Source organism: Amphibalanus amphitrite, unplaced genomic scaffold (assembly GCF_019059575.1).
Source record: "Amphibalanus amphitrite isolate SeventyFive unplaced genomic scaffold, NRLGWU_Aamphi_draft 000409F_arrow, whole genome shotgun sequence".
Taxonomy (NCBI): domain Eukaryota; kingdom Metazoa; phylum Arthropoda; class Thecostraca; order Balanomorpha; family Balanidae; genus Amphibalanus; species Amphibalanus amphitrite.
The window spans coordinates 209,975-228,822 of NW_024881903.1; the positions used below are offsets into that span (position 1 = coordinate 209,975).

The window sequence follows — 18,848 nt, forward strand, 5'->3', positions numbered from 1 at the left end:
GGACGTCCAACAGACCCCCCATACCCCCTCCCCCCCATACGTTGGCAACTGTAAAAACACCAATACGAGTCAGGGTTAAGTGTCTATGTCTTTATAAAATATATCGTCTCGGTCGGTCAGAAAGAAACTATTCGTGGCAAAGGTAACATTTTTACCTTTATTCATAAAACGAGATCGCCTAAAGCTGTCATTCATATTTGTTTCGAATAAATGAGGAAATTCAGAACACATCTTCAGTTTTCTTTCATTGATTGTATTCATTTCATAGAAGTGATGTTATTACAAACAACTCTGCCACGCAGATTGGAGGAGAAACACTTCAAACAAGCATAACCACAAATAATTCGAACCTTTCCAAAACCTAAGTTAACTTGCCTATATAAGACAAAAAGGACCATTGCCTAGATGGTAGGTAAAACCATACACTCATCAGCATCTGGTTCTTAAAGCCCTTCGACACCTTTACCAACGTTGTTTTCCACATGTTCGACGTCAGGTTTTATTGCAAGTTCTCTAACAGACTCTTTGGCATGTGATATTTCAGCCGTATGTGATGTGTTTGACATCAATACCTTCATCATTGTATCCAATATCTTCTTCAGTGTCGACTTCATATTATTTCACATATTTTTAGGGCACGTACTACATCAGATCCTTCAACATCAATGCCAACATAAGCATCAGCATCGTATTTTAGTTCGCGTTATTTGTGTAAAACATCCGTTTTACATCGAATTTTCCACCATCGTCTTCAACCTCTTCTCCATCCTCCTCTCCAGCACGTCCTTCGGCAGGTCCTACAGCATGGGCGGCAGGGTGGTGATGGGTCCCAGACACTCCACCTGCAGTCCGTCCTCGCAGCAGAGCAGGTCCCTGATGCCGTGTCCCTCCTCGTGGTACGGCAGGTCACAGACAGAGCTGTACAGCTGAGACTCGATCCCCAGAGTTTCGTCACGGCCGAGATTCTCGCAGGCGACGTCACCGATCGTCATGCTGTCTCCCTCTGAAGCCGGCGCCATCCAGCCACCATTCTCCTCCAGGGCGTTGGAGCTGTCGCGGCACTGCCTCCTGCAGAGTTCTTCACCCGTGTTATCACAGGAATCCTCCCAGACGCTGGAGAAGCTGTAGAGGACGACGTAATCTTCAACTTCGGGAGCTACAATCTCACAAGCGCATTCGTTGGGCCCTTCAGTGGTCTGACAAGCAACCAGAGAAAGAAGCGAGAGAAGAACGAAAGCCCGCATCTTGATGAGAGAGATAGAGAGTGAGTGAGTGAGTGAGTTAGTGATGTGGAGAGTGAGACACATTCAGTGGGAGTTTAGAGACCCCAAGAGACAGTGACAATTTATGGCGAGTGGGGGTATTAAATACGTGGCGAATACTAGGCGGGGTGGGAACTTGCATATGCATGTCTTCTGCTCACGTGAGGTGCCCGTGTAAATAGGACAGATGTCCTCTGATTGTCCTGATGAGGACAGGTGTCCCCGTCAGAACGATATCGAGAAGCTTGTGTGTGTGGGTGTCTGTGTGTCTGGGTGTGTAAATCTGGGTGTGGTAGAAACGAGATTACTACTGGGAATAATATAATAAAAATGTTCTGAAATGTCTACCTATGATGAAAAAATTTAAGTACGTGAGAACTGTAAGCCCCTCATGTATTTTTTCATACATTTTTTTTTTCGAATCACACGTAAGTAGTACCGTTTGGAATGCGCACTTATGGACTATGACGTTCATGCTTTTTTATAAGTTGATATAACATCGCAACCAGAGATGTATCCAATGAATGTGGCCTGAGACTGAAGAGGAAAGCTGTAAAGAAATATAACGAAGAGAAAAATGTATATAATCCGGCTGATCATTGCCAATATGATGCAAATAGCAAGAGTACATATTGAATCAATCGCATTGCTTCCGATGCGGAATAAAGTATAATTCCAGAAATGACATGGCAAAACCACCGGGAACTCAAAATATCCGTCAAACATTCTGCTTTGAGAATGCCACTCCATTCCAAGGTGTAAAAGAAATCCACTCTTATCCCCAATGCTTTACCCCCTCCCCTCCCCCCCCCCCCCCCCGGCCATCAACTTCGACGCGAAAGCAACCGAATGAACCAGACACCAGAAAAAAACGAACCAACAAAAAAACGGAAACCAGCCGGAAATGCATCGGAAATACAATCGGAAATACCCGGAAATAACCCGAAAATAGCGAGAAAGAGCGGAAGCAGGTGACCTTGAGCCGGAGATATGATGTGCTGACGATCTACCGAACTACAAAATATGCCAAATGGTCATGTGTGGACGAGGAAACACAAAAACTATTTCCTTTGTATAAAGACAGTAGACTAGAAACCACCCGTGAAAAATGTACCAAAATCATATAGCTTCGCATCATTAGTATTGTTTAAGTTCCGTATGGAAGTGACCACGTGAAAGACGGCGGTCTAATCATTGCTGATTATTGTAGGACTGCAACTAAGTTAACTTGCATGCACGGGTATATCACGCGCTGTTTTACGTGTTTTTCTTACGAGATTTAATTCGAAGATGGGGTGTGGTTGGACAGATGTTATTCAAACGCTAATAAAATGGAATGCTCCTAATCAATACGATGAAACGAAAATCAACTTCAGGCTCCGAATCCGAAAGGACATCTCGTACTAGCAGCTTCAAAATGACCTCAAATCAACCTCCAATCAGGACTAGCTGGGTGGCCTAGGACTGAGCAAATGACCTCCAGCGACACCAGGTGACCTCGACCTGATGAGGTGACCCGAGACTGGCCTTTCTTTGCACACTTGACCTGGGTTGAGACACACAACTTCGTACACTACTAGTCAGAGGTCAATGGTTGACCTCAAATAGCCTCGCTTTGACCCGAATATGATATCGATTACCTACAAACAACCTTACACTAGTCAGGTGACCTCAGATGACCTCAGCTAGTCTTCCTTGCTAGCATGTCAAATCTGATGGAGATATCTCTTCATGTCATTGAACTCTCATAAATCCTTGTGACCTTGGGGTAACTTCGCGGGACCTATAGGGTTCCGTTGCGTCTAATGAGTTCTAGTAACCTCCGGTGACCTCGGGTGACCTTGGACTGACCTTCAACGGCGATTATTTTCTCCTTGGCTGCCTGCTGATCCGACTCCATCCTTTTCTCCAGCTCTTGGAGTGCCGTCTTGTATTGCATCTATCGAGACAAAGAAAGATGAATAGTCAGAAAGGAGAGGGCAGAACTTGACTGCATTTACTGCAAGTAGCGTGCTACGTGTTAGGTAAGGGGTGCAAACTTTGCATCAACGGATATAAGAGGATAAATTAGTATGGGGATAGTAAGCATTAAGCAATACTTCATCTCACGTGGAAGGGATATAGGCCAAATTAGTACGCGGACAGTGAACAACACTTTATCTTACGTTATTCACAGTGGGCATGAAGCGTTCGGAAAGCGATTGGAATTGAGTACAATCCGTGGTCAGAATTAGCGAAGGTTGTAATTACAGAGCTAAAAAAAGCCGAGAAGCTGGAGGAAGCACACTCATTAGCTCTCGTTAATTCTCTCATCTCCCCTTATAACCAATCCATCCCATGCGCTCTCTTCTTCTCAGGTCCTATATAGCATAGCACTATGGTGGTACCGTGGTACTGAGCCCCCCCCCCCCCTCATCCCCTATTCCAACTCATCCCCGCTCTTCCTAACTTCCTCAAGATCCAAACTATGGAGTGGTCCCTTAGGAAAGTCCGACAGAACTGGAAGGTCTAATTAACTTGTCCCGTCGCATCCTCAGTAAAGCCTGAAACAGACTCTTTCCGCAGTCAGGAAATCGCATGTGAGAACCTATTCAAATACATGGAAGCACGCTCGCATCAATCGCACACACCTCCCGGATGCGATTGCTGCGGGAAGAATTATAACGTATTTGAATAGGCTCTCGCATGCGATTTCCTGAACGCCGAACGAGTCTGTTTCAGCCTTAAAGGGACTATCCCACCTTTAACATGGGGTTTGAGTTGAGATAGCCAAGATTGCGGCGAGGTTCAGAAACCACTATCTATCTAGGTTGCAACCCCTGCGGCCTCTTGGTGTTGAAGAAATTCGTTCCCTTCATTTGAAAATGGGCCTTGTACAAGGCCCTATCTTCAACATGGAGCGACCGTTAATGTGACGTCACCACGTCTAGTCATTCTGATTTAAATGGGTTTGTTCGTTGAAAAATCGCTTAAAACTTGGTCTGAACTTTGTTGTGGTGCCTACAGAGTAAAAAGAATCAGCTTTATGACAGTAATGTGGCCTGGGGAAGGAGGTAATTTTGGGCTGTGACGTCACATATTTGAAAGTTTGTGTTTGGAGTATGGGAAGCCTAAGATGTTTAATGAAAAATAAATGCCAGAACCGTGTTCCTGGTCATCCAATCTATAAGGTCGGGCACAATTTAACTGGTTTTGACAACATTTTAGAAGGTGGGATAGTCCCTTTAAGGGACCACTCCATAGTTTGTGACGCTCCTCAAATATCCTCACCATGGCGGCTTCGGCGCCTTGCTGCTGGGCTCTGCATTCCGTCATCTCCGACATCAGTGCGTCCAGCTGCTGGGTCTTCACGGACACCTCCTGTGGAAGGATGGAAATACCGGCCCCCGCCGAAGTTAGTTGGTAGCACTGCTGCTCCACGGCGTACATTTCCTACCAGCCCATAGGGTTTACATGTTAAATGGCCTGTTTTCGGTGAGCGATATCTCGGTCAACCTTTGAAGGAATCAATGGTTCTTAGTCTCAAATGATAGATCGATGAATTTTCTTTCGACAATTCCTCTACCATTTTTCACGAAACCCAGCCGATCTTCTACGGCGTACAGGGTAAAGATTTCTCTGCACGCCAGCACCCGCGATCCGCCTCTCCGATCGTCGGCGCGGTCCTCGGTAACGCAGTCGGTAGCGTATCGGGCTACGGATCCGAGGGTCGTGAGTTCGAATCCTGGCAGCGCCGCGTGATTTTGCCTAGAATTGAATGATGTAGATTCTTGAATGTTTGCATTATCAATTATTAATAGCTAATTGAATGTATCTGCCCACTAATCGACCCCTAAAACCTGTTATTTAAGAAATGAATGTCACGTGCGCGTCATGACTGCCAACCATAAGCGCTACCATATTCTAGTTTCAGCAAACTTTTTGCTAGTCCCGACCACATATAGTAGGTTTTCTAGTAGTTATACTAGAAATTCCTACCAAAGTTCGTCCTACCCTTCACTCAATATATCCTGGGAAATACATGTCAGACACGGCGACAGCAGCGCCACCACGCGGGGAGGACGAGAAACTGAGGTTGGTGAGATGGATGATAGGTGACAGCACAGTAATAAGAGTAAGAAATATAGACACCAAAATGAAAACCCAAGTGAGCCCGATAGCTGATAAGTCTGCTGTCTGAGTCAATTGTACTCTCCGATCCCTTCAATCTAATCTTTCTTCTGTTCAATTATCTTAATCCAATTCAGCTAGATGAAGATAACATATAATCAATCCATGTTTTCTATATCCAACCCTACAATTATTCCTACAATCATTGCCCCCATTGCTCCCCTCATCAACCTTCAACGCCATCTATCCGATCTACTGGACTGCAAATATCCAGTTACTATGTCCAGTTGCTTAATATTCAAAGCAGTGATTTTATTCACTCCATAAACCCATCAATCAGATCCAATTTACCTAACCCATATCCTTCTCTCCTATAGTCCTTACCGATTCGCGGGCAAAAGTACGTATCGCAAAAGTGCGTGGGGTAAAAGACCGTACGCAAATGTGCTTACGCAAAGTACGTGGGCGATCAAGTAACCAGGACAAAAAAGAGCATCGTTAAAAACAACCCAAACTGACCTAACTTGACCTAACACAAGCCAGCCCTGAACTGGTCTAACCCTATCTATCCAAACCTGACCAAACCCAACCTTACCTAACCTATGCTTCTGTCCATACCTACGTACTTTATACCTTACGTACATTAGCGATACGTACTTTCGTCCTACGTACATTTGCTGACGTAACTTTGCCTTACAAGCATTTGCGATCCATACTTAATACTTTTGTACGCAAGCTGTTCTCATCTGTCTTAAGTTCGTTCAGTTCGTGTAGCTGTGCCCCCAGCCCTCACCTGAGCTTGTTCAATTGATGTAGCTGTGCCCCTAGCTATCACCTGAGTTCGTCCAGTTCACGTAGCTATGCCCCAGCCCTCACTTAAGTTCCGTCAGTTCATGTAGCTGTGCCCCAGCCCTCACCTGAGTTCGTTCAGTTCATGTAGCTGTACCCCAGCCCTCACCTGAGTTCGTTCAGTTCATGTAGCTGTACCCCAAGCTCTCACCTGTCTGAGTTCGTTCAGTTCACGTAGCTGTGCCCCCAGCTCGGCCTCGTGTTTGTTACAGTCTCGATGCAGCTGCGCTACCAACTGTGACGATTCCTCCAGACGTCTGGTTTGTTCGCGGTGCCGTGCGGACAGCTGACTGTAGCGGCCGATCAGCTGACTAGAGAGGAAAAGAGAAGGGCAACCAGCTGACTAAGGGGGAAACAGAAAACAGGGGTTACACGGGACGATTACTAAATTAAATACGATATAAAGTAAATATGCATATAGTACCGAAACTACAGACAGGAAACATGACGAGCGGGGAGTTGACTGTAGCGGCAAAAGTTTTCACGTAACTAGCTTAATCACTTCATCACATTTCACAGTTTAACTAAGCGTTACTACACACAACACACTACCAAGACATTGCACCAAACCTTAAAACGCACTACATTCGCAACACTGCACAACCTTGCAAATACACTAAAGAACACAAAGCACTCGCCCACACGGCTCTAAGCCGCCGCTATCTTCACCCTACAAAGGGATGGGAAGAACGGTCAGGGCGGGGGAGATAGAGATTAGCGAATCTAGTTAGTTGATATCGGGTGGCTAGAACGCTTGCACCGTCGCTTAGTCGCTAATAGATATTAATAGAATTAATTTCACGATAATTGAGTTCGACAAAGTGAGCACAATGCAAGCTGGAAATAAATGAACCGGTAGATCAAATAAATGCTAATCTTCTAAAAAAAAAGGCATTGCTAATAACCACGAAATCCACGTCAATCACAGAGCTACGTTAAAGAAAAGAAACGAAAACACAAAACCAAACGCCCACCCAATGAAAAATCCATGAAATGGAACGAAGCAGTAAACAAACGAGTGTAAATAAAAATAGGAAAGAGCAGAACAAGTGACAAAATGGGCACAAAATGGGATTAGAAATGAAACTTACTCAGTTTTGATGATTTTCTCCTTAATCAGCTCCATGGCTCTCAGTTGAGAGCGGAGCTCGAACAGCTCCTGTGAAAAACGCAGTGGGTGAGGGCCTTAGAGTAAAACCAGACAGTAGACGTGCAAATTACTTCAGTCCAAACAGCTTGTTTCAAAAACAAAACAGGAAAATGGCTGCATTATTCGACTTCCGGATGCCTACAAATTCAGACACTCGTACCACCAGTGGAAAATAAAAACAGCACAGACATATACTGACAGAGCCCAAATGACTGGTGAAAAATTCGACAATTGCCCCGGCCCTTATCCCCCATACGACCACACAACCCAACTTTTAACCCTATCTGACCGGCCAAGGGAGAGGCTTGTGCCACTCTCACCCAATTTGCCTATAAATGATTAAAATATGCCAGAAAACACAAGCTCAGACTTGTCGTACCTGTTGGCTTATTCATCTTGGATCCTTTGATACCAACCAGCCCCAAATATCTTACACTAGCTACTTAACTCTTACCCCGCGTTCGATGTCTCTCGGACGACGAAAATTCTACGTCGTCCGGCCAATCACGTTCCATAACCGCAGCCGAGCCCCCGCTGACCTTGAACGGGATTGGCCGGACGACGTAGAATCTTCGTCGTCCGAGAGACATCGAACGCGGGGTTGAACTAGCCCATGCACCACTCTTTCTCACTATGTCCTCACCTGCTGACTTCGCAGACATCCAGGACATTCCGCGGCTGGAGGAGGTGGCGGTGGCGCCGGTTCATTGAGGCACGCGTCCGCGCCCTCCAACAGGTCAAAGAAGCTCTGCCCGTCCATTGTGGAGGGGTTGGATAGAGGCTGCAGATGGAGACCTGAACGAGGCTATATATGAATGTATGTAGCCATCAGGGGGCATTCAGATCGTCAGGAATAGGACTGGCTTAGACTGGCTCAGCACGTGGCTTATTCTCAAATTGTTCTGAAAAAGAAAGCCAGTGGGTAAGATTATTACAATAATAATTAAGTCACCATGACTTGTCATAACACTGCCGATGTTTTGTTTATTCTATTTTTGCAATAGGGCAGCAATTAATAGCTGTTTACTGGCTATGTACAGCCTTTGTCTCACTATGTTGATGTGCCATGTGATAGGTAGGTATTCCTTTTCCGGACAAAGACAAGGATAGCTCATTGCTCAAAGACTATCCCCCATATTCGGAATCAGAGTCTCGTACGACAAAGATTCTACGTCCTCCACAACTCCGAACGAGATGTATGTTGTCACTCACTCAGATATCACAACACAGAGATGCACCAGCAGCCAGGCACCAGTGGTCCTTATGTTAGGCTTATAATCATATACATTTTCCACCCAGTTTGGTGGCAATGTATGAAAGCTTTTCACCCCCCAAACGAACTTTTGCTTTTTTCTCATTGTTGACGCCTGCCACACTAGGCAAATTACTTGTTTAATTATAAACCTTATCAAAAGGGTGGGGCATTACAAATCTATTTACCTACTAACAGTTTCAATTGACTGATACCAAAACCCTCAAGTAATTCTCAGTTTTGATGAAAAAGAGAATAGGTATCTAACTACCTTCCTATGTAAACACACAGTGAGACGAGAGCTGTATCTACTTCAGATCTCCTGAATAAGGTTCAAAAATCTAAGCCCTCGATAAATAAAGGCTTGTAATTGTGAACAACATTTTAAACACTTCCGACTTATTCGTCTACTTCAACTTATTCATCCTACATCCCTACCTTAAGCTCACCTAAGCTCCCTACCTTACCTGAGCTCAGGACAGAAATCCTCAGCATTAGTTGGCAGAATGCAAATATCGCGAATAAAAACTACACACACAGCATGCTCTCACTGCTTCCAGACGACAACCGGTTCAGAAATCGAGCACATTTTCCATTGGGAAGTGGGAATCGTGGGAATCGACTTATCACATGTAAATTTCCACAGACAATCGAAACACGTGGGAGAATATCCACAAGAAAACGTTTGGTTCTTTAAATGTTCATTCGACAGCAAAAGCAGCTAGAAGCGGTCACTGCGTAGCTTTAAACCAATGAACTGCAAGCACAGGCTATCAATAGCACATAATAGCCAATGGCCTGCGGTAATTTTCCGACTGCTTTGGCGCTTACAAAAATGAATAGACAGTGTGCTCATGAATGTCGCGGCTGCGCAGGTTATGGAAGCAAATTACCAAAACATTGCAAGAATACAGCTACTAAACAGAAATAGCTCATTCATACGTTTAAAATGATTCAGAGTGAACATGTATGCATGCATGTATCATGTATGTGTATATATGCATATGCATGTATGTACTTATGTATGTATGCATGCATTAACATCACAAGCCTTCCACGTACAGCGTGCTGATTACGACTTAATTGCACGGCAACAGAGATTCTATTTGTTGTTCAGCTATTAGCCAGCTATTAGTTTTGTCATGCTAGGCACCGTTCCGCTTCGGGCTTTCAAAGAGGTATTTCTTGAATATGTTCTAATCCGGACCAACCGAACTCCCGAGTGACCTGACCTCACGGTTGACCCAAACCCACCGACCTCCCAAGTGACCTGACCTGACCCAGGACCCACTGACTGACCTCCAAGTGACCTGACCTGATCCAAGCCCACCGACCTCTTCAGTGGCCTGACCCAGACCCACCGACCCCTAGTTATCATTTATCTGACATTGGCCGAGCGAATGGAGCGGGGAGCCAACTTTATTACGCACAGTTTCGTTCCGTCCTTTTCATGTATGTCTCAGTGCTCTATTTCCTCTGGCTATTCCCTCACGTCCCCCTCCCAAGCCGGCATCGGTTTCAACACACCATCCTGCTGCGACTCTGTACTCGACGGTGCCACTGCCTATCTGACGTCCTTCCTGCCGGCTGCAGCTGCGGTGGAGGTCGCCCTTCCTGTGCCGGTCGCGGCGGCTCGGAGCAGCGCTATCGGTGCAGCCCGGCCCACCCGTTATCGGTGCAGCCCGGCTGTCGGTGGAGCCCGGCCGGTCCCGATGTGATGTCGCTATAAATAGAAAAACACAATTCTAACGAATAGTGTTTGTCTATTTCAAAAAACCTGCGGTTATTGTTGGGTCGCGTTTCGTCGTAATCGTAGCGTTCTTCATGTAATTGAAGCAATGTTGTCGTATTCTTCATGTCGGGCACCATACCTACTGAAAGAGCCCACTGTAAATAAATAAATCTCAAGGGCCTATGTTCTTCCTGGATTTTTAACGAGACCGAACGCGAGCTAAAAAAGGAAAAGACAACAATGAGTCATGAGTGGTAGTTGAAGTCTCGATAATCTTATCACCGGGCGAGATTGGTACGCATTTTATTCGTTGTACTTGCGCAAAAAATTACCTACCTACCGAAATGCAGTTTCCAGGCTTAGAACGTTACTTGATTGAGGTATAAACTAGGACGTAAAATGCTGACTGGGTGAGAACTAATGTATCATGTACGTAACCACTACCCGTATACATTTTTGATCGTGGGTAATTCATTAACAGCAGGTAACAGCTGATACCACACATCTTTCCGTCCACGGCGTTTAAATAGGCCAAGCTAACAGTAAATATTTAGTGGCAGCTGTCATTGAGTCAACCGACAACCCATACTTCGCGTTATATGTATGTCCGTACGATCAAAAACTCAAGCATGCTGGATGTATTAAAAAAAAAAGAAACACACTTCAAAACACACAAAAAGTATATTATAAGCATTACAATTAACACATTAACACAAATACGAAGAAAACGCTCAGGCCGGCCGGCCGCTCCGCCGGCGGCCGCCGCAGCTGTTACCTGTACTCGGTGAGGAGCCGGGTGAGCGGCGTCACGTCGAGCGTAACGGCGTCACCGACCGGTGACGTCACTGGCTCGCCGTCCGCCAGGTCCACCACGGTCCAGGCCATGTACACTGTATGTATGTACAGGTAAGTTGTCCCCGACATCTTGTGCAGGTAGGGGGCCGCGCGGGCCAGGCTGGGGATGGCGCAACTCCACCAGTTCTCCCAGCAGGGAGCCGTGGGGCGGAACCTGATACCGTTCAACACATGGCCTGCCGGAGAAGCATACGTCTCAGACGGAGCCACAGCTCCGTCTGAGACGGAGCCTCTCAGAGCGGACGGAGCCGCTCTGAGAGCGGCTCCGTCCCGCCCTCCAGCAGTGTGTTCAGGGATCACTGCCACTTCTCACAGCAGGCCATCAGAAGGGGTGTCAAGTGCCCCCCCCCCCCACCAGTCGAAGGGAGCGGATATGATGGCCCGCCGCTGGACCGCGGTCAGCTCCGCCACCGGCCACCACGTTGATGGCCGGGTAGAAGTAGCAGGACAGCACTCCGTTAGCGAGGCGCTGCTCTAGCCAGTCCAGGGCCCATTCTTACCAATGCCGTAAATAGGATTTGGCAGTACTGGCCGGAGTTTACGGCACTGATATCAAAGATATCTTTTTCATTTTCATTTACTTGTCCAATGGGTTCGATAGCGTGAATATTTATGAATGTTGCCTGAACGAATGAATAAGTGAATGTGGAATAGTTCTGAATGTTACCAAATGCCGTGAATGCGCATTTACGGCATTTGGTAAGATTGGGCCCTGGAGCCCTTAGACGCCATCCGTGACGCCCGTCCATAACGTACTAGCAAGTGGCGGAGAGTCCTGAAGCCAGTTTTACCAACAGAAAAATTGCCGTCTGCCGGAATTTTTTGACTTAAGACCGCTTTATATACGGAGCGTAAACGCGATGGGCACGTAAGCAGATAGGGCTTAACCAGTTACGCTCCGTATGTGAAGCGGTCTTTAGACAAAAAATTCCGGTAGGCGGCTATTTTTCTGTCGGTGAAACTGCCCTCTGAGCTGCAGCCAAAGAAAGCGCTGCCGGCTTGATAAAGCAGGACTTCAGGTTGACGATAGCTGACGGAAGAAGGGGCGGCGAGAAGGTCTGATCGTGACAGCGAGATGCGACGTCTTGTTGTTGTTCCCTCCGCTTCAATGAAGCGTAGCCTGTCGGCTCTGGGCGCCTCTGGCGGCCGCCGCCAGGGCCGCCACCACGGCGGTCTTCCGGACCTCCTCCGGCTCCGGGTGAATGGTAAAACACGTCCTTGCGACGCGACGTCTCGAGTCGACGTCTCGCTGCCCTCCCAACCGGTCGGCGCCCACTGGTGCACGCCAGGTGCACCCGTGCACCCGTGCGTAAACAGACAGTTTGTGCACACAACCCTTGCACAAGCAGGTAGAGAACGGGCCAGTGCCTTCGCATTTGTCTCCTGACCTCAGCTGACGGTAACCGTCGGGCCCTGGAGGGGGTGGTCTCACCATATTTCCGCTGCTGAACTGGCAGAAATCGTGGCTGACATGTCTGAAGGAGTCGGCCGGCAGAGTATCCAGCGACTCCTCGTGGCTGCATTGCTTTGTTCGCACCCAGTGCAGCGTCACGAAGCCGGCATTGCCGGTCGGCCGGGCCCACAGCTGTGGCGCCGACTGCGGCTCGATGACAGCCGGCTTCTCCCCCGGCGTCGTCCAGCGGAAGGCGCCGTCAAACTCCAACATAATGTCAAAGTCCAACGTGCTCTTCTCACCGATAATGCCGATATCCAGCCCATCAGCCGAGCTCCCCGACCTCAACCTGTTACAGGTGACCAGCCGGAGCGGCTGGCGGGGCTGGCAGTGACGACACCGGGCGGCGGCGGCGGCAGTCCTGGCCTCCGTCAGCGCCGACAGCAGTTGGTCCAGCAGGCTGACTAGATCAAGATGTAACATCGGGCACAGCTCTTCGCGGTGACATCGCTCCGAAGGCGAAGGGCGAAGGGCGAACTTGACCACCAGATCGATCTGCCAATAGCAGCAATCTCGAGTCTTCGACTGCCGACCCGCACGTTCACACCATGTCTCTGTCACAATCGGACTGGCCGGGGCCGGACGCACCACTGCTGATACACGAGGACTAAACGGATGTTTACCGACCGCCGGCGGACGCCCCGATAAGATCATCCGCCGCTCCTGCAGCGACAGGCGCGCGGCGCCGACTGGAGCCGGCCGGCGGCCACTCAAGGCTCTCGGGCGTCTCGGCCACCTCCGGCTGCCGGTGGTGCGCATGTCAAACAGAACTGAGTTTATAGGTACCCCAAAAACAACAAATTTAGGTGCACCGTGCAGGTCTGTCTTTGTCAAAGAACCCACTCAAGTGGCACATGCTAAGTGCCAACTGAGGGTATCTTGTTCAGCTTACAGCGCCCTTTCGTTCGTCGCCAACTTAAGACTCTGGTCAAATCTGAGGAGGACTAAACGGACGGTGACCCTTTCAGCCCCCTCCCGCCCCACGACGCCCACGACGCTGCGTCCAAGTGAGGGGCGCCCTGTTTCACGGCACTCCCTTCACGGCGGCGCTTGGGATTTTGGTTTCGATAACTGGAAAATATGCATTTCACTGAATTACAAATTTTGGCAAGGGCGCCAACTGTCCTGGGACCAACAGCTTCTACCCTACTGCATGCGACCTCGACTTGTCGCACATTTCTACATGGGGTTAGTGGTTACTATTTATAGTCACCGTGGTTACAATAAGATGTAAAAACTAACGGGCGCTAACTGACCGCCGATTGCAGGGAGCCGCATTCCGCGCCGCTCTTCCGAGTGGCGAGGCGCCGGGACCTCTTCAGTGCTGTTGACACTGCCAACGGCACAGCCGAGGTGGGCTCGATAACAGAGGAAACCGGCGTTGTGCAAACTTTGTTTGACGGAAACGTCTACTGCACAGTGACACTCATTTCAAAAGCGACTCGGATTTGAAAATGACGACGCTCTGCAACTGAAATCCAAGCTTTTTCTCTAATTTCTCAACATGTCATGATTGACTGTTTGTTCAAAGTTCAATGCCTGATTGTGTATTATAGGTATGTTTCCGTCCAGGCAAAATTCGTTTTCAGCTCACCTATGTCCGTTGTCTTACCAATTTATATTCACTGCGATATACCTACCATAGTGGTGGGCGGTGGCAATAGGTATCCTTATTTCTAACGTCTCACGCTAACTATACCTACCTACCTACCTACCTAACGGCCTACAGTAATAGGCCTTCACTACCTCGTTTACGCATTCAAGTCCGGTGAGACGAACGGATAGTGAAATAAAAACACTGGGCTGGAACGAGACACCTCCACCCGCGGCCGGAGCAGCGACAGCTCATATTTTATTCAAACGTCCTCGTATAACAATGAGAATCCCACCGTCCCCAGTCAGGAGAGAAGCCTGCCAGTCCACGCTCAACCGGTTCAGTGAATACAGAAAACCCTAACATCCTAAGTGAGAAGAAGAGAACCCTACCACTCACAGTCAGAAGAAAGAAAGTCCTATCAGTCAGTGAATGAAGAGAAACTTATCCTAATAATGAATGAAGAGAAAGTTGCCCAATTATCTCGGTGGACAAGAATAAAAAAACTACCTTCGTGCCATGACTCATAATTATCACTGGATGCACGAACGGTGGCACAGAGTTAGCAAAGTGGAACAAGAATCAAAATCCATTGCTGAACAATATCCAGAATAAAGGCTTTGTGCAAAATTTATTTCCAAAAAGTGAGTAAATTATGTACATCGTAGGACCTTACAGCGCACGTGTCACAAATTCCGATAAACATTCCAGACTTCCAGTCGATACATCTTGACCGGATCAGACACCGAGCAAGGCCCTGAGCCCCTGACACCGAACTCCCACGCTTGTTTATTGGGTTTTTGGGCGCGCGACTGCAATTCCTATGCTCTAAAAACTCATGTACGTACTCTAAAAAATGACGCTCATTTACGGTACTTCTCTCAAAATCGAGAATAATGTGTACACTCGATTGTTCCTGCAGTCGAGGTCAACGAGAAAAATACCATCACCGCACAGGCACTTAGTTGCTTTCCAAAATCCCAAATGTCATGTTGACGAGATCCTTTTACCGTAACTGCATGTACCGTGCACCCATGCCCCATGCCAAATTGCATGAACTCTCAGTCACACCATCGCACCTTTTTTGTCTCCCCGCACCAAAATTTACAGAAAGAAAATTCATTTCCATAGTACTGTCTTTACCACCTGCCCACTATCGCGCCTATCTTCTCCCTAAACCGTAATTCAAAAACTCATTCACGTAGTACCGCCGCCGAATGGGCACTATCGAGTCGATCTCCTCCTGACTCATTCCGTGCACGGCCTGAAGATGTGATCGCAGTCTCGCCACTTTACTCGCCACTTTTCCACATAAATGACACGTAGTGGAGCCGTCATGGACTTTTCTGTGGTGACCCAGCGAGTCTTTACTGTGGTACTGTTTGCCGCATACGTCGCAACTGAGACCACCTGCGGGCAAATAGAGACGGCGGTCAGCTGAGCAAGCAAGCAGAAACGAGTGAGGGTTGGGGGTTTGATTCTGGTTGGGGTGGGTATTGTTAGATAAGTTGGAACTAAAATATCAGCCGACAAAAACAGGTTTGATTTTAGTGTAGGTATCATAGGGGGGGGGGGGGTAGTTTGTTTGGTCGTACGGGCTAATTTGTATACATAAATCATTTATGAGTAGGAGTATAGTATAAACGCATATTGTTTTAAAAAGTATAACTTATCTCAACAGGTAGTATTTGTAGGGGAGAGTGGGGAAAGATGACCAGAGGGGCCTTGGAGTAAATAATGGAGCCCACAGAGGCCGTTATGAGGGCTCTGAGAGTCAAATGCCGCCCAAAAAGTCGTTGTGTGGGCCGAGAGACCAGCATGGAGGCCACCCGACCGTACTGGACTCTCAATAGTCCCAGATCGGCTTTTGTCTCTCATCACAAGTATGCACTAAATGATTCGACGGGTTGCTTGAAGGACAGCGTACGGAAATAGGGGGCGTCTTTCCCCATCAGGGCAGGGGACATCTTTCCCCAAGGTACCGAATGAACATTTAATCAGTACAATTTGTTAGCCATAAAACAACAACCTGAAACAAACTGGTTGGGACACAGTACACGCATGCTAATGTATCACGACCATAGCAAGGGAGATAAAAATAAATTATTGCAAAGCAAATGCTTACATTAATACTTCCTTTGCCATCCAGTTGCTGGGAAAAATACACATCAAGGCATAGAAACTTACTGTTCGCCATCTACCGAACATTAGAAAGTGGGTAGCCCGAACAACACATGAGGTAAAACGCCCCATGGGGCTTTTTCCCCGCGACCTACTGGGGCGTTTTACCCCATCACGTAGTTCGGTCAGAGAACAACGCTTTGCACTCCAGCAAGACATAATTTAACACGAACCAACCCGGCATGATAAGCGTTAGACAATAGTTGTTCAAAAAACATAAAAGTCGTTAACCTGATGTGGACCATAAAAGAACGCCATGATGCATAATCTGACAACAAAACATAAAAATCACTCAAAAAACACATTTTTGGCTATATCTCCCGAAAGAGTCATCACAATTTCTTTCCAGTCTGCTCGTGTAATGATAATATAGTGCACGTTTTATAGAAGAGAGGATGTTTCCCCAGAACTCTGCCAGTTCCGAGAAACATCGGTGAGGCGTTTTACCTCGGCGGGGCGACTTGCCCCGGTCTACACTATTTGTTTCGCCGCTAGAGGGGTGGGTCTTTCCCACCCTGGGTATCTTACCCCACTCTCCCCTATGTAGTACCTATGTATGTCTATGTGTATTTAGTTTGAATATTTAATTTAGTAAGTGTATGTAGTAGTATTTGTGTGATCATTTACATCAATTACCCAACCTCTCATAGATACATACATGAAAACAGATAAATCGGGGTTGAAATGATAAAAATTAGGGCACATAGGTAAGGCCCATGCCGCTGTTGGAAAGTTACTGTGCAGACAGAAAAAAAGGTAATGGAAATAATCTTTGAATCAAAACTTACATCTTTCAACTGACTGACAGCATCATTAGTCATTACGTTGGTCTGTTATAGCCCAGCGCCACCACACCCTTGTGGCCGGTGTGGTGTCGGTGTAGCTCGCCATGCCGTCTGTTCTTGCACCGGCCAACAGATGGCGCGAAGGACGACGCTCGGCACACGACACACCAGTCACACTGGTGTGGGCCGAGCTCCGATCACAGACACAGCCACCGGCTAACAGACGGCGAGCTACACCGACACCACACCGGCCACAAGGGTGTGGTGGCGCAGGGTTGGCAAAGTGCAAACCAATTAAATATTTTCTTATGGCTCTCAACAGTCGAGCATTACTGCGTCTGGACAAAAGAAACAAATCAAGAAAACTAAAAAGTTACACGCAAAAAAAGTCATTCAATGCAATATCACACACCTTTTCTATTCTGTCCAACACGGTCTATTCATTTCAATTTCTTACTTTAGCCCATAGCCGTCACATTCGCTTCGCTGATCCAGTAAGCAGGCTTACCTAGACAAATCTACCACTTAGGTGCATTAAAATGAACGTAAGTTTAAGATCTTTATCTTAACAAAGCATTCCATATTTCACTCTTTCTTATGTGTTAATGATTACCAAGGGCTCCGCCACCGGGGGGGACGGGTGGGACATGTCCCCCCCAACCAAAATGTTGGGTGGGACATACTATCTTTTGTCCCCCCCAATAATCGGCTCTCCTGCTGGTAGATAAATCGACTCTTGTTACTGACACCGAAAACAGAACATAGGTGCAAAGATTCTCCGAAGAAAAAAGACATAGGTAATGATAATTTAATTAACCTGTCGTCGATAACTATATTGTCGCTGTGCTTTTTGTCTTTTTCTGTTATGGGGGCAACGGATTTCAGTTTTTTTTTTTGGTAGACCATATCGACAGGCGTTTTCGCGTTAGGTATATCAACTTGAGTCTACTGACGAATGTTCGCAATCACACGCGCCATTCCGATGATGAATCCAGTAGGTATATCCAGATCAGATAGGGATTTCTCAATCAATTAAACGCGCAACACGGAAATTACTCTTTCGGGTAAACGCGTTCGTTCTTTGGAAACTTCCATCGGTCAAATAAGAATATCGCAGAACTGTAGGATGAGAGAAGATGTTTGTTTCCAGTGTTTGAGAGGTTAAACCTCGTTCTTCTGGTGGGTCGGTTGCCCCATCCCTCAGTTTTTCGCAAGTAACTCGCGTAAAAAGTGGTTTAACGTGACGAAACTATAAGTATTTCCCGGGAATTTTACACATCCCCTGAAAATTTCATGATCCTAGCCCCCCTGACCCTTGGGCCTGTGGCCTATTTCTCCAGACCATGTCAGGCCGAAACACCGATTCGGCGTATGTTAGCGCACATTATCTAACGTTTCCAGACTTGTTATGTCATAAAACCGAGCCAACATTTGAAATGACGGTAGACACATGCATTATGGTTGGTGTCAAGGTCACGTGAATATCAGGTCAAGGTCATTACCGTTAGATGAATTTGGTTCACTTTTTCGAGTTAGGCATGTTACTAGGAAACTTTTTGGAGATGATGTCGAATTCAGGGGCGGCGGATTCGGGGGGGCAGGGGGGGCAGCTGCCCCCCCCTGGC

The 18,848-nt window shown here is 47.2% G+C and overlaps 2 protein-coding genes across 2 annotated transcripts in view; both read right to left on the minus strand.

The window, feature by feature from the left end:
- Nucleotides 1-460: 460 nt before the first annotated feature.
- On the minus strand, nucleotides 461-9,252 carry LOC122390796 (little elongation complex subunit 1-like). Its single transcript, XM_043384106.1, has 7 exons — nucleotides 9,091-9,252; nucleotides 8,015-8,273; nucleotides 7,313-7,380; nucleotides 6,373-6,532; nucleotides 4,533-4,622; nucleotides 3,114-3,201; nucleotides 461-1,122 (listed from the first exon to the last, which is right to left on the minus strand). Exons 2-7 carry the CDS (start codon nucleotides 8,129-8,131, stop codon nucleotides 989-991), a joined length of 657 nt encoding a protein of 218 aa, XP_043240041.1. The 5' UTR covers nucleotides 8,132-8,273; nucleotides 9,091-9,252; the 3' UTR covers nucleotides 461-988.
- Nucleotides 9,253-14,467: 5,215 nt separating this feature from the next.
- Nucleotides 14,468-18,848, minus strand: part of LOC122390789 (longitudinals lacking protein-like) — a 76,136-nt gene continuing 71,755 nt past the window's right edge. Inside the window, exon 6 of the mRNA XM_043384070.1 lies at nucleotides 14,468-15,667. Within this exon, the coding sequence (XP_043240005.1) occupies nucleotides 15,420-15,667 (248 nt within the window). The 3' untranslated portion in view covers nucleotides 14,468-15,419. The remainder of the gene's footprint in view (nucleotides 15,668-18,848) is intronic.

What these genes read in the sequence shown, in the direction of transcription:
- LOC122390796 (XM_043384106.1), bottom strand. Translation starts at nt 8,131, where the DNA reads ATGGACGGGCAGAGCTTCTTTGACCTGTTGGAGGGCGCGGACGCGTGC. An exon ending in GATGTCTGCGAAGTCAGCAG is followed by an intron (nt 7,381 to 8,014) that starts GTGAGGACATAG and finishes CGTTTTTCACAG; the next exon opens with GAGCTGTTCGAGCTCCGCTC. An exon ending in GAAAATAATCGCCGTTGAAG is followed by an intron (nt 1,123 to 3,113) that starts GTCAGTCCAAGG and finishes CGTCCTCTACAG; the next exon opens with CTTCTCCAGCGTCTGGGAGG.